The sequence below is a fragment of the Saprolegnia diclina genome (assembly GCF_000281045.1).
Source record: "Saprolegnia diclina VS20 unplaced genomic scaffold supercont1.57, whole genome shotgun sequence".
Classification (NCBI taxonomy): domain Eukaryota; phylum Oomycota; class Saprolegniomycetes; order Saprolegniales; family Saprolegniaceae; genus Saprolegnia; species Saprolegnia diclina.
In genome coordinates this window covers 341,466-355,175 of record NW_008246124.1, presented here as the reverse complement: position 1 = coordinate 355,175, position 13,710 = coordinate 341,466, and the positions used below count along the sequence as shown (strand labels likewise).

Below are 13,710 nucleotides of genomic sequence, written 5' to 3'. Positions count from 1 at the left end.
AGGAAGTATAAAAGTGGCGTTTGGCTGCGTGGATGGGGTATTGAAAGTGTTTGTTGATGTCGTTCGTGTGGTCATTTATCATGCTTGGTGTTCACGGATGCAAGGTGACACACGTTTCTGGCCGAGCTTAATGTTATATAGATATCTGAGAAGCCAACCCTTATCATCTAGTACACAGTGTAGATGGTTGTATGAACGAGACTCCTCTCTCCAGTGTTGACACTATACACATCGCGCACGTGGCCTCTATCGATCGTGCACCAGTGCCATTGCCATTGCCGCTGTGGTGTTGGACTAGAAAGCGACGATATTGATTACGAATTGCTTATCTGTTTATAACAGTACTTATAAGAATGGATAGAATGAGTTGGTATCCATTCAGAAGCATCAAACTGGATGTTAGATAGATACAAATTATCTATTTTTTGTTTGAGGGAAATCACTGGCTTGGCTGGCGCAATGGATAGCGTATCAGACTTCGAATCTGGGGGTTGCGGGTTCGAGTCCCGCGTCGAGTAGTATTTTTGTCGCGTTTACTTTATCTTGTGTTAACGAATACGTTTTTGCACACTTCTCTATCAATGGCAGGCGTAGAGAACTTGGCGTAAAGTTAAGTGGCCATTTGTACAAGATGTATAAATCGACACGGGGGCCTAATAGCGCAGGGCACAGAAGCACGCAACGCCAGCCTTGATCCAGTACTCTTGGTCGCAAAAGAGCACTTGGGCGTTCGTCTCGGAGACGAGCGAGTTGCGCCAGATCGTCGGGCGGTTGGACGGGATTTCGATCCACATGACAAAGTTGGTCGAGTGCCCCGTTGTCGAGAGCGTCCCGGTGCGCGTGAGGATTTTGTACACAGGACAGCGGTAAATGCCGCTCGAGGGCGCCTCGCGCTTTTGCTGCGGGTGCAAATGCATGAGCGGCATCTTGGCAAAGAGTTCTTTTGGGAACGGGTCGTCGAGCGACGCAATGTCCTTGTTCCAGCGCGCGCCCTCGAGGAAGAGCCCGTAAATGTAGCAGCCCTCGTCCGGGCGACTCGTCACATCGGCGAGCTCGTCGCGCATCATGAGGTACTGGAACGAGAGCGTGTCGATGGGCAGTTTTTGGCGACGCGCGTGGTTTTGGATGATGCCCGTCATAAAGCCTTGGGGAAAAAAGAAGCCAGAAATCCAAAACACAATCGGAATGCCGTGGTCGATCCAGTGGCTGATAAAGTGGAGGCGCTCGAGGAGGTCCGCGACCCACGACGTGAGCGGCTTGAGCGACGGGTACGCTTTCGCTTCCCAGAGCAGCGGAACCTTTTGGTCGTAGAGCGAGTTGCCCATCGCTTCGAGCTCGGCCGAGAGCACAATGAGCCCGCGGAGCCCGCGCTGCACTTGCTGCAGCGTCTCCTTCATGACGGTCAAGAGCTTATTGAAGCGCTCAACCTCCTGCGCGAGCACCGTGTTCATCGACTCGGTGTACGAAACCGCGTACTTGACTTGGACAAACTCGAGGTCAAAGTGCGGCGGCAAGCTCGCCTCAATGGTTGCGGCCGCGCTCGCGATCGTGTCTTCGCGCGAGAGGCCGGCGCCTGCGCTCACGCGTGGCTGGAGGCTCAAAATGATGTCAAAGACGTCATAGGTCTCGGCTTGCGCGCACGTAATGTTGGCGTTTTCGTGCATGCCAAAAACTTCGGGCTCGGGGTTGATGGGCAGGCTGTTGATGTACTCAACGTACGAGGCGTACGGCGTTTTGGGGTTGGCAGCCAACGAGTAGTAGACGCCACTGGTTGAAAATTTGTACCCACTCTACGCGCACAAAAATTAGCGTTTTGACGAGTACATTTTGCAGGTGTACCTCGAGGATCGCGGGACAAAAGTACGTCATGAGAATCACGTCGGACGTTCGCATGTCCTTGTCGTCCGTGATGCGACCACCGTAGTTGATCATGCTCGTCATGACCTGAAGCACTTCGAATGGCACCTTGTCGTACGTATCGAGGAACATTTGCAGTTGCGCGACGCTAGCGCCACATATTCAAGTACCTTGACGGATATGTATCCAGTACCTAATGTCGAGGTCGGTCTCGTTGAACGAATATGGAATGTTCCAGCCGAGCGCGCCAAACCGCTTGCGCTCGCACACGATCGCGTGGTAAAAACACAGTCCAAAGAGCAGCTTCCGGAACACCTCAGGCTTGGCCGTCACGCTCAAAGCGTCGTCGTTGAGTTTGTAATATGTGTTTTTGAGGTTGGCGCGCAGCCCTTTTGGCGCCTCCTTGGTCATCTTGACGCCGTTCTGGAGCACCGAGGTCGGAAAGACGGGGGTTGGCATGCTCGTGAGCCAAAGTCGAAAGTCGACGTGCAGCTTGGCCGGGTCGAGCTCTTCGCAAATGCGCTCGAGGTCCGGCATCCAGCTCAGCGCCAAGTGGCAGTTCTGGAGGAGGACCCACTCGCCTTTCTGCACCGCATTCTCAATCAAGCGCGCGGCCAGCGTGCCTTGGCCTTGGCCGAGCGCGATGCTCTTGAGCTTGGCGTCCATTTTGGTCGCAATCGCAAACGTCAACAAGTCCTTCGCGGGGTCTGAGCCTTGCGAGAGCACGAAAATGAGCGGCGACACGGGCGTCGAGTCCTCAAACGTTTCTTGCAAGTCGAACGGCGGCGGCTCAATGAACGGCTGCCCGAGTTTCTCGACGACCAAGTTCTGGATCCCTTCCATCATCTTGTCGGGGCGGAGACTCCGGAGGACGCAAAGGCGCTGGAACGCATCGAGCTTGGTCTGCCACCCGCCGGGAAGCGGCACGACGTGCGGCTCGGGGCTGTCAAAGAGGCCCCGGTACACCGCCTTGTGCGCTGCAAACGCCTCGGTGAACCCCGCAAAGGCCGGCAGCGACGCGAGGCGACAGAGCTCGGTCCACGCGTAGCCTTCAAGCCACGTTGGCGCGGGGTTCTCGGCCGCGATCGTGTTGGGCGCCATGCCCGAGAGGAGGAAGCGCCACTCGAGGCCGTCGATCTCGTCGTTGCCCATGAGAATCTTGATTGTGAGCAGAAATGAGAAAAGCAGTTTGTGCTTCTCAAAGAGCGACCGGCACACGTTCTTGTAGATCGAGTAGGTAAAGTAATCGTTGAGGTTCTTGAGCCGCGCCTCGAGCTGCGGCGACGGCTTGGCGGCCAAAATCGACCGCACAAAGATCGACGTGAACCACGGCAGCGAGTACTGGTACATCGGGTCGACGCGCGCGAGGTCGGCAATGCAAAAGAAGAGCAGCGCGGCGCGGTACGCGACCGGGCGGTACCCGTCGCTGCGCGCGTCGATCTCCTTCTCGGTCTCTTCGGCCTCCTTCATCTTCTCCACGACCACGGCCGACGTTTGCTTGGAGGACGCGAGCGTCTCGATGAGATTCGTGTCGTCGAGGATGTTGCCTTGTGAGTGCGAGAGAAGGTAGAGAATTTGGTTCTCAATTTCGTACAGCTGGCGCTTGGACGCCGCGTTGGAGAGCACGAGTTCGTTCTTCTTCTCTGCGAGCTCGGGCATCTCTTTTTGCACAACGACATTCAACAGCTGTTCTTCGAGGCCTTTCATCGTGATGGTAAAGTTCAACAAGCTCACTTTGACGCAGACTTCGGGCGGGTAGTGCGGGTTGGCGAGCTTGGACGTCATGTAGAACCGGAAGCTTTCGTTGTACGGAATCACGTTTTCGCCGAGCCGAATGACGTCTTGGCCGCCTTGTTTGAACTTTTGCTGCAGCAAGACCGGCTCGAGCGCCGCGTCGAGCTCCTCCGTGACGTTTTCGAGCACGACCCACTTGCCAAAGCGGATGCCGTTCTCGAGCGCGCGCAGAAAGTTCTTGTCCGACTGCTTGACGACGTCCATGCCGTTTTCACAGAGAGCTTTTTCTTTGCCGAGGTTCTTCACAAACCGATTCGCTTGGCCTTGCGGGTCAATCAAGAGCGGCCACCGACGCGCGCGGGACATGATGATGCCGTTCTGCGTCGAGACCGTGTCGGTCGGCAGCCCCGCGATCTGCCATGTCCGGAGCTTGACGGGATCCTGAAGGGTGCCGACAATGCCGCAGCCGGGCGAGTGGGGCACTTGGTATGTCACCAGCGCGCCGTGCCAGCTCGATACCAAAGCGTCGCGGAACTCGGCCGTAAAGGCGCCGAGGTAGCTGATCGTGCCCGCGCTCACGAGCACGTCGCCCGTGAGGTTGACGTAATCTTCCTGGAGCTGCGCGACGGTCGCCTTCCAGCGCGTCTCTTCGCCGCCGAGACCACCAATGAGCTTGTCGGCGTTTGAGAGCTGCACTTGGCACTGAATGACTTTGGCCGCGAGCTCCTCCTTCTTGGCGATCGCCGCGTTGTAGCTCGCCTCGAGTTCGGCGAGGCGGTCCGTCACCTGCTTGAGGCCGGCTTGCGCGCCGCGTAGGATCTCCATCGTCGCGTCGAGCTCGGTCTGGGCTTGCGCGAGCGCTTGTTTCTTGGGCTCGACCGACTTGGCGACAAAGTAGTACGTGTACATGGCGCGCGCCCACATGCAAATGGCCGTGCACGCCTTGGACGACTTTTCGATCGCGTCCGGTGTAAAGTTCGGGTCGTCAATGTACGGCTGCACTTTGGCGATGACGGCGTCCGGAATGTTGTCTTTGTCAAAGCCCATGAGCGACTCGAGAAACTTGTTGGCGTTGGCCAAAACGACTTTTTGCGCCACGTCCCAGAAATCTGCAATCTTCTTGCCCGGCTTGTCCGGGTCGGCCTTCATCGTGGGCTTGTGCCCAAAGAGAAGGCACACGACCTCCATCGTGAGCTTGACGCCGCCCGGCGGGGTCTTGAGGGACTTGACTTCGTCAATGTCGGCCTTCTTGAGCTTGTTCAAGCACGCGACGGCCGCATCGAGCGCCGGTAGCGCTTCATCAAGGTCTTTCTGGGCCGAGTCGGCAATTTCCTTGGTCGCTCGCGCCTTTGTCGACGCACTCTCCTCCTCCTTCTCGACAAGCGCCTTTGTCACGTCGGCCTCGGCGCGATCCTTTGTGATTTGAACCATCATTTGCTCGACTTCGATCTGGGTCGCGGCGAGCACCGGCTGGAGCGCGACGAGTTCGTCTTGCATCGTGGCCACCAGCACCTTGGTTTCCGAGAGCTTGTCGACGCCGTTTTGGAGGCGGCTCTTCATCGTGTTGACGTCTTCGCGCTTGGAGACCAGGACGGCTTTGAACGTCGCGAGGAGCTCGAGGTACGACGTGGGGGTGACGTAAAAGTACCGGCGCAAAATCGAGTAATACTCCTTGCTCTTGTGCTCGACGCTCTGGTGAATGCACTTGATGACTTCGACGAGGTGCTGCATTTGGTCGGGGGACCCGAGCTGGAGGTTGCCGTCGCTGAGGATCGCGGTCGCGACCGAGTTGAGCGCTTCGGCGGGCCACTCGCTGAACCAGTCGATCGTGCAGCAGTTGACAAGCGATGGAAACATGCGCAAGCGGTCTCGGAACGCATTTCCGATCGGGCTCATGCAGATCACGAGATGAATGTTCTTCCGGACGCGGACAATGTACTGCGAGAATATGTTGGTTTTTGTCGGCGGAATTTGCTTCTTCTGGCACTCGGCCTTGCACGCGTTTACGATTTGGTCCATGTCTTCGGGACCGTAGAGATTCGGCACCGAGCCCGAGTTGAGGACACCGTTGAGGTCCTCGAGCATCGTCTCGTTGACGACTTGGACGTCTGAAAAGAGAAAGACGACCTGACTGTCCTTCAAGCCCGCCAGCAAGAGACAGCGCTTGACGTCGTCGCGCCACTCGGTCATGCCGTAGCCCTTGACGATCTCGACTTGGAAGCACTTGTAGCCGGCCATGAAGGTCGCGAGCTTGGTGAGACTTTGCCGCCCCGACCCGCCTACGCCCAACAAGAGCGCATTGCCCAGCGGCTGCCGCAAAATGCGGGCGATCCGCGAAACGTGCTCGACCGCGTCGATGAAGAGCACGAGCGGCATCGGCGTTTTGGACTCGGCGTTGTGGTCGGCCAAATACTCTTCGACGATCGGGAGGAGTTTGGCGACGTCGACGACTTCTTCGTAGATCTTGGGGTCGGCCCCTGGCACGAGGTAGTCGCCGTAGAGAAGGTACGGGTTGGTGACGATCGTCGCCAAGTCGGTCTGAAACGCCGCTTGGCACGTCGTGGCGAGGAGCGACGCAAACCACGCGTGGTCCTCGGCGCACACCATGCGGTCCTCAAAGACCCGCTTGTTTTCGTGTACCCAGAGCCGTAAGAAGCCATTGGCGTCATTGACTTTGCGCGGGTCGCACATCAAGCAGCCTTGAAACACCTTGGCGAGATCGCGCAAGTTGAACGTGTAGTGGGACTTGGCCGGCGTCGGCAAGAGCTCCTTGCAGATCGTATTGTAGACGTCGATCGACGCGGTCACGACCGATGTCTCGAGCCGCTGCACCTCGGACGGGAACGCACTCAAAAAGCTGTTGAGAATCGTCGCAAATATGATCGCCTTGTTGTCATCGCCGAGCTCGGCGTAGCACACAACGTTAAAGTGCCGGAGCAGCCGCATGGTGATTGGGTTGCGCCCGCCGCCCGGCGGCCCCATGGACGCGACAAACTGCATGTCGATGATCGCGCGGAACTGCAGCAGCTTCCGGTCGTACCACCCGCCTTGGTCAAACCACTGTCGAAGCAGCTCCAACGGCGGCTGCGCAAAGTACTTTTCGCGCTTTGGCATGTTGAGGTCGTCGACGTACACGACAAAGGTCTTGCCGGCGGGCGGGCCAAACACCCCTTTCCGGCGCTTCTCCATCTTGCTATCGAGCAGGTCTTGGGTCTGGTTGGCGCTCGTTTGCGCGGAAAACGTCATGGCCACCGGCATGTAGTCGCTCGACAGCGACGACAAGAAGCGCGAGATGTTGACGGTCTTGCCCGTGCCCGTCGCGCCGACCATGAGCACGTGCTTGCCCGTCTTGACCAGCTGCTCGAGGAGGTACGTGTTGCGCACGCTATCGGACGTAGGCACGACAATCTCGGCAAACGAAATGCCCGACGGCACGCGGTAGGCTGCGATCGTGTCCATCCAGAAGACCCACTTGTGCTCCTTCATCGAGTAACTATAGTCGTAAACAAGGCCCTTGGCCGGAAACAGGTTCGCAGCGTTGTTGGCGAGCATCTGCAGCCGCACGTACACGTCAAAGCGGATGCGCCCGAGGTCGTTGGTCGTCGCCCCGATCGACCACACCAGCGAAAACAAAAACATGGGCTCAATGTCGTTGCGAAACGCAGCGTCGGGCGTCACCGGCTCGGCTGCGAGGTACGGCGACAAAAAGCAGTTGAGAATACTGAGCAGCGACTGCGCGAGGTTGTTGTCGATCGTCGGTACGAGCTCGATGAGATACGACCGCATAAAGATCACTGCGGCGTGCAGGTACAGGTCAAAGAGGCGGAGAAAACTCGGTGCGTGGACGCTCAGCGCTTTTGGGAGCTTCTCGAGCCAGCTCATGACGAGCGGGTTCAGCCCGAGCGTGCTCGGCTCCATGTACACCATGCCGGTGCGGCTGACCGTGGCCGGCGACGCCACCGAGAGGTCCTCGACTTCAAACATCATGGTCATCTGGTACGACATTTGGAGCATCTCGCCCGAGTTGAGGCACAGCTTCTTGTTGTCGTCCAAGACCGTGTTCATGTTTTCGATCCAAATCGCATCGACGGGTCCGTCAAAGATGATCCACTTGCGGTCCGACTTTGTGCACGACGCCGCCGTGCGGTACAGCGTCGAGAGAATCCCGTCTTGCCACTCGTGCGTGTTGGCGTCAAACTCGCCGTAGAGCTGGCCCATCGTGATCGACTTGGGGTTGAGCTGGTACTTGATAACTTTTTCGTATGCAAACCCGGGCTCGTTGCGGCTCTTGAGCTCCGAGAGCGCTTGGGCGAGCACCTCAATGTTGCACGACTTGCCGCCGCCCGTGGCGCCAACGACCATGAGACCATGCCGCACGACGATCGTCTCGTAGAGCTGAATGCACTTGGTGAGAAAATACGGCACGGGCTGGAGCTGCATCTTTTGTGTCTGGAGCTTGATGACTGAGATGAGCGCGCCGAGGTCGATGACCGGCCGCTGCTTGCCGAGGAAGAGGTCCGAGATGATACCGTTGAAGAGCGGAATGTCGTGCGCCAGAAACTTTGGCAAGTTGACGTCTTGGAGGGCCCGTAGCAAGAGGACGTCTTCGTCCATGTCGGGGTCGGACCGCTTCAAGTTGCCCGCGGCCGTGATCACGGTCTTCACAGCGCGCATGCCGTAGTCGTAATGGCACTGCGACGAGAGCTGCTCCGAGCAGAGCTACGGTACAAACTAAGTAAAGTACAATCGCGCAAAATACCTTGAAGGTGGTGACCATCTTGGCGCCGAGGGCGTGGGCGTCGGCAAAGCCGTAGGCAAAGAACATGATCTCGCCAATGAGCGCGTAGTCGGGCACCATCATGGCGACGGGGCGGAAGAGCGCGGCGAGCGAGTCTGGGAGCTCGGACCGCCCGGCGTACCCCGGGTTCATCGTGATGAAGACGCCAAACTGGTCGCTGAGCTTGATGTCCGAGTCTTCAAACACGATGCGCTTCTCGCCTCGGCGGATCCCGAGCTACGAACTTGTCCATATATACATTGACATATTGATACATTGCACCTGGAGCGTCATCACTTGCTGGCCCACGACCGAGAGCACCTCAATGTCGATGCGGTTAAACTCGTCAAAACACGCCCACGCGCCGCAGGACGCCAGGCCCTACGACACACCATTTCAGTAAATATCAATGTATCGACTCGGTACCTTGAAAAATTTGCCCATCGCGATAAAGTCGAGGCCGTCCGAGCAGTTGAAGACAACGCACTGCTTTGCGAGCGCTTTGGCCAGATCTTTGGTGGTCTCGGTCTTGCCCGTGCCGGCCGGACCGGCGGGCGCGCCGCCGAGGATCATCTGAAGCGCCCCCATGAGCGTTAAATAGCACTTGTCCGTGAGCGGTGTAATGACGAGTCGGAACGAATTCCCGAGGTACTCGTAGCCGTACGGGCGCTTGGACGTGACCATTTGGGCAAAGAGGTCGTCGTCCCAGTAGTACTTGAGCTGCGAGCTCCACAAAAAGTCGGCTTTCGACTGCACGTTCTGGGCCACGAGCTTCTTGGTCACATCCCGGGCATGGACATCGATGACAGTCAGCGCGCCGAGCGTGATCCGCGTCATCTTGTCGAGGTGGCCACGCACCATGGTGACCCTAGCCCCAAGGTCAGTGGCGATCGATACAACATTGCTAGTACATGTCGGCGAGCTGGCCGAGCTGCCGATTGAGCATGAGCTTGACGCCGTCGGCGCCGAATTTGTCCATCGCTTCCTCCATCTCGCGCGTCCAGTGCATTTGGCTTGCGTTCAAGACGCACATGCCGGGCCATTTCTGCACCCACTTGCTCCGGTCGACCTTGATGTAGTCGAGGATCGCTGCGTGCATCGTGTCGCGGATCGAGGTGCGCATCATGTTTTCGACTTCGAGCATCCACAGCTCGACGTTCTTGTTCTTTGGGTCGATGGGCTCGTGCATGCGGACGCTCTCACCCTCGGCCGAGATCATGGCCGTGATCGTCAAGTCGTCTTGAAACTCGACCTTGACAATGCCTTCAAAGCACTTTTTGAGATGGGGCTGGACGAGCTTGACGTCTTTGGACTCGGACAGAATCGAGAGGAGCTCGTCGTTGGAGAGAAAGTAAAAGCGCGCAAACGACGACCGCTTCACCTCGAGGTAGTCGCTCAATCCCTTCTGCACCATGTCCAAAAAGACGTTGCTTTCCCGAAATTTCTCGAGCAATTTGGTCGAATTGCAGAATTCGACGCAGCGCGGCTTGGCGCGCGCCGACGCGAGCGTTTGGCGCCAATTTTTGTCGACGGACGCAAACCGCTTGCCCTCCAACGGCAGCTGCTTGTTGATGTCCGGGCTCTCGAAAATCGGCTGCAAATACAGCCAGCTGCGCTGCACCGCAAGCCACTCTTCGAGGATCTCGGAGATGAGCTGCAGCGTGATGTTCCACTCGGTGATGCGCTCTTCGAACGGACCTTTGAACGACGAGAACATCATGGCTTGGGTCAGCGTTATGTGCTCGTCGAGCACGACTTGGATCTCGTCGACGCCCTTGATGATGTAGGTGCCCGTCTCGCGGTACGAGAGAATTTGCAGGTCGATCGTCTCCCACTGCGTCTTCATCGCATTGAGCGCGGCTTCGATCTGGTACTCACGGCCCGCGGCCTCGGCGACTTTGACAATGTCATCGATTTGGTCGAGCAAGTTGAGCCGGAAAATGCTGTTGAGCGTAAAGCTTTCGTCGAGCTCGAGGGTAAACCCGAGGACTTTGCTGAGCTCGGCCCAGTGCCGGGGCCGCATGCCCGGGTTGCGGAGGCCGAGAATCAGCGGCACATAGGGCTTGAACACCCCGATCTGCTCCTTGATGGTCTCGGCGATGCGCGCGCACGCCTCGTTGCCGCTCGAGCTGAAGAACTTGGCGGCTTTACCGATCGTGCCGCCATACGTCTCGACGGCCTTTTCGATTTCTTCGGCGTTGACGTCCGAGAAGCTGCCTTGCGTCCACTGTTTGCGCGACTGAAGCCAGTTGTACGCGGTGCCCCAGAGCTGGTTGTACGGCTCAAACGTCTTCTTCGCGAGCGCAAGCACGTCGTAGCTAGTCATGTCCTTGCCAAAGAGCACCTCGCGCGAGTTGAAGATCGCAGCGTCCGACGACGCTTGGTCGAGCTTCTTTTGCACCGCCATTGCGTGGTGCGCAATGTCTTCGACGTGCGCGAGGTTGTCGTAGCGCGCAAACGCGTCGACTTCTTCGACCAGCGCCGATAGCGTCTTCTCGAACCGCTCTTGCTCCGCTTCCATTTGCTTGGCGAACTTGGCCTTGCGCTCGTCGAGAGCCCACTTGAAGCGCGCGCTCTGCGTGTGGATGCGACCCGGCCACCCGAGCACGTTCCACTTGAGCCGGAGGTGCTCGTCCGAGACTAGAAAACCAAAGTCGTCGACGAGGTCGTTGTTGAGGAGCATGACGCGAATGTCGTCTTGCAATGGCTGCAGCGTCGCGGGGACGGAGGCTATGTACTCTTGGAGCGCAGTCAGACCCTCGACGTCCTTGGGCGTCACGGCCAAGTTGGCGTTGATCTCGTCGAAACTGGCAGTCAATTTGGTCGCGAGGCGGTAGCAAAATGCCACTTGGGTCTCGAGCAACTTCGTGTAAATCTCAGCGTGTTTTTTCGCCAAGAAGAGCCGGACGTGGCCGACGTCGACGGCGACGAGCCCGAGGTTCAATGGCGTCGCCGGCAGCGCTTCCAGGATCAAGCGCTCGGCTTCGCGGTGCTTTTGGATCACGCGCCGGAGCTCGTTGATCTCGATCGGTGGCGTCACATCGACTTCGTTTGGGTCTTCTTTGGCTTCTGGTGCTTTGAGAAGACTGCTTAGGTACTCGAGTACGTTGAGGTTTAGAAGCGGAATGTGCTTGGCGAGGAGCTCCAAATACGCGTGCAGGGGCGCGAGCGCGTCGGTGAGCGCCGACTGCATCGACGCGCTTAGCGTCACGACCCACGGCTCGTCCATGCTTACGCAACCAATCGTGTCTTGATTGGGCCAGAAAAGCCGGTCCATGACAATCCGCTCGATGAGCTCGAGCGTTTGAACGCGATCGAGCGCGAGACCGAGCTGTGACACGACCGCGTCAGCAAACGCATGCGGCGGCGTCGCGTACTCGAAATCGTGGCCAACGACGGGTGCTATTGGCTCGAGCGGACACGGGTCGTCGCTGTCCCACGCTGCGATCGCGGCGGCGCGTTCGGTGACCGATGCGGCGTTGAGCGTCTTTGGGTCGCCCGAGATGACAACGTCGACCTTGAAGAGCGCGATGTAGGTCGGCTTGCCCTTCGTGTCGACGCGCACGTCGTGTGTGTCGGCAATGACCACGGTCTTGTCGCACATGTTGTGCACAAAGGCCGCATACGCATGAAACGTAGCAGCGACAACGTCCCGGAGACTGTCTTCGGCGACAAGGTTGACGCGGCGCAGGATCCGGCGCAATGACGACGTCTCGTACGCGCTGCGGTGGCTCTCGAGGAGGTTGTAGTGCGGGCCCATGTGGCTCATGATGCACTTGGCCGCACTCCGCGTCCAATTATCACGTAGAAACCGCATCGCGTTTTGATTTGCGAGCGTCTGCGCTGCGACAAAGTCGGCGAGGACGACCGACCGGTGCACGACGCGGCCGTCCGAGACATCGCCTGTCTGTTCTGTTTTGAGGAGCAAGTGGCCGCCCATAATGTTGCATGCATGGCGCACGTCGAGAAGCGCGCGAATCGCTGGGGGCGCGCTCAGAAACGAGTCGATGCTGGCGTCGGTCCGTCGCTGGGCAAAGTCGTACGACGGCAACTGGACCGTCCCAAACGCCGGCACGTCGCCGGCGACCTTTGGTGTCGGCAGCAGTAGCATCGGGAATTCGCGCCCGACGTCGCGGAGGTTGGTGGCCAACAAGATGGCATTCATCGTGCGCATGTAGCTTTCGTTGACTTCCTCTAAGAGCTTGGACGTGCGCGCGTTCGTTGAGAGCCGCGACGACGAGAGCGCGAAGGACAGAATGCTGTTGACGCGGTCCGCGTCGAGCTGCGCCTCGACGTCCGGCGGCATGGACTCGATGTACAGCTCGTAGCGGAGGCGGGCCTCGGCCTCGGAGCGCCGGGCGACGGCGGTCGTAAACCGTGCTACGAACAGGGCGCGCGGCTCGGCTTCAAAGCAGAGGAGCACCCGGGGCACGAGCGGCGCCCCGATGCGCGCGCCGGCGAGCCACGAGACGACAAAGAGATTCGCGCTGGCGTCGTAAGCGATGACGGTGCAGGCCGACCAGTGGCCAATGGCGCCCGTGCGCGCGTCGATGGCCAGCGCGACCGCCTTCTTGGGCCCGGTCGTCAGATAGCCGCGGCCACCAGCGTCGTCGAGGTCGGCGTAGCAAGCGATCGGTAGCTGCGGTCGCGTGAGCGCATTGTTATCGATGAGCTTCTCGACGGGCACGACGGCTTCGAGGTACTCGACGAGTGAGACGTTCTCGGGCGGCGGTGGTGGTCCGGGTGGCGGCGTCCCGCGGTCGAGACTCGCGTTCGACTGGATCTGCTTGATGAGCTTTTGGCGCGACTTGGACGGAGACAAGGACGGTGTCGCCGCGCCCACAGCTGGCAGCGCCAAGTCCGACTTCTTGTTCGAGACGCTCTTCTCGTACGCGTCGAGCTGCCCGAGCACGCTTGCGATCGACGACGCCGGCGAGGGCCGGTCCTTCTTGGGCGGCTTGGCCGTCGTCTGTGCATGCTGCATGAATGGCTACATCGCCATGATCGAACGCACCTTCTTGGAGTTCATCTTGGCGGCGAAGTCAATGCAAGCTACGGAGCATGCAGTAGGCCCGCGCTGGTCAACCTTGCGACGATTCAAGATTGAAACTCCTGTCGCAATTCACACCATTTAAAAGCTATATTTCGAGAAATACTGTTCGGAGGGTGGCATGCAGGCATGCAGGGATCACGAACGCACTGGTTCTGGACAGGATCGTGCTTGCCTGGACATATCTTTAGTGTAGCGACTTGGTGCGGCAATAGCGGAGCTGTCGAACGATGGTTGCTGTCGCAGCGACTCGGTTGAACAGACTTCACACTATTTGAAAACATTACATCAC

At 58.6% G+C, this 13,710-nt stretch overlaps 1 protein-coding gene and 1 non-coding gene across 2 annotated transcripts; one reads left to right on the top strand and one right to left on the bottom strand.

Annotated features, from left to right (window-relative positions):
* The first annotated feature begins 445 nt into the window (after window positions 1-445).
* On the top strand, window positions 446-518 carry SDRG_13256. Its single transcript has one exon. It is a non-coding gene; the product is annotated as a tRNA-Arg (tRNA).
* Window positions 519-520: 2 nt separating this feature from the next.
* On the bottom strand, window positions 521-13,459 carry SDRG_13255 (hypothetical protein). Its single transcript, XM_008619332.1, has 8 exons — window positions 13,383-13,459; window positions 9,280-13,337; window positions 8,795-9,236; window positions 8,651-8,749; window positions 8,351-8,605; window positions 2,051-8,310; window positions 1,840-2,005; window positions 521-1,790 (listed from the first exon to the last, which is right to left on the bottom strand). Exons 1-8 carry the CDS (start codon window positions 13,395-13,397, stop codon window positions 654-656), a joined length of 12,432 nt encoding a protein of 4,143 aa, XP_008617554.1. The 5' UTR covers window positions 13,398-13,459; the 3' UTR covers window positions 521-653.
* Between the last annotated feature and the right edge of the window lie 251 nt (window positions 13,460-13,710).

Excerpts from the sequence above, each read along its gene's own strand:
- SDRG_13255 (XM_008619332.1), bottom strand. Across the intron at positions 8,311-8,350 it reads AGATGGTCACCACCTTCAAG|CTCTGCTCGGAGCAGCTCTC; the intron begins GTATTTTGCGCG and ends TTTGTACCGTAG. Across the intron at positions 2,006-2,050 it reads GAGACCGACCTCGACATTAG|CGTCGCGCAACTGCAAATGT; the intron begins GTACTGGATACA and ends ATGTGGCGCTAG.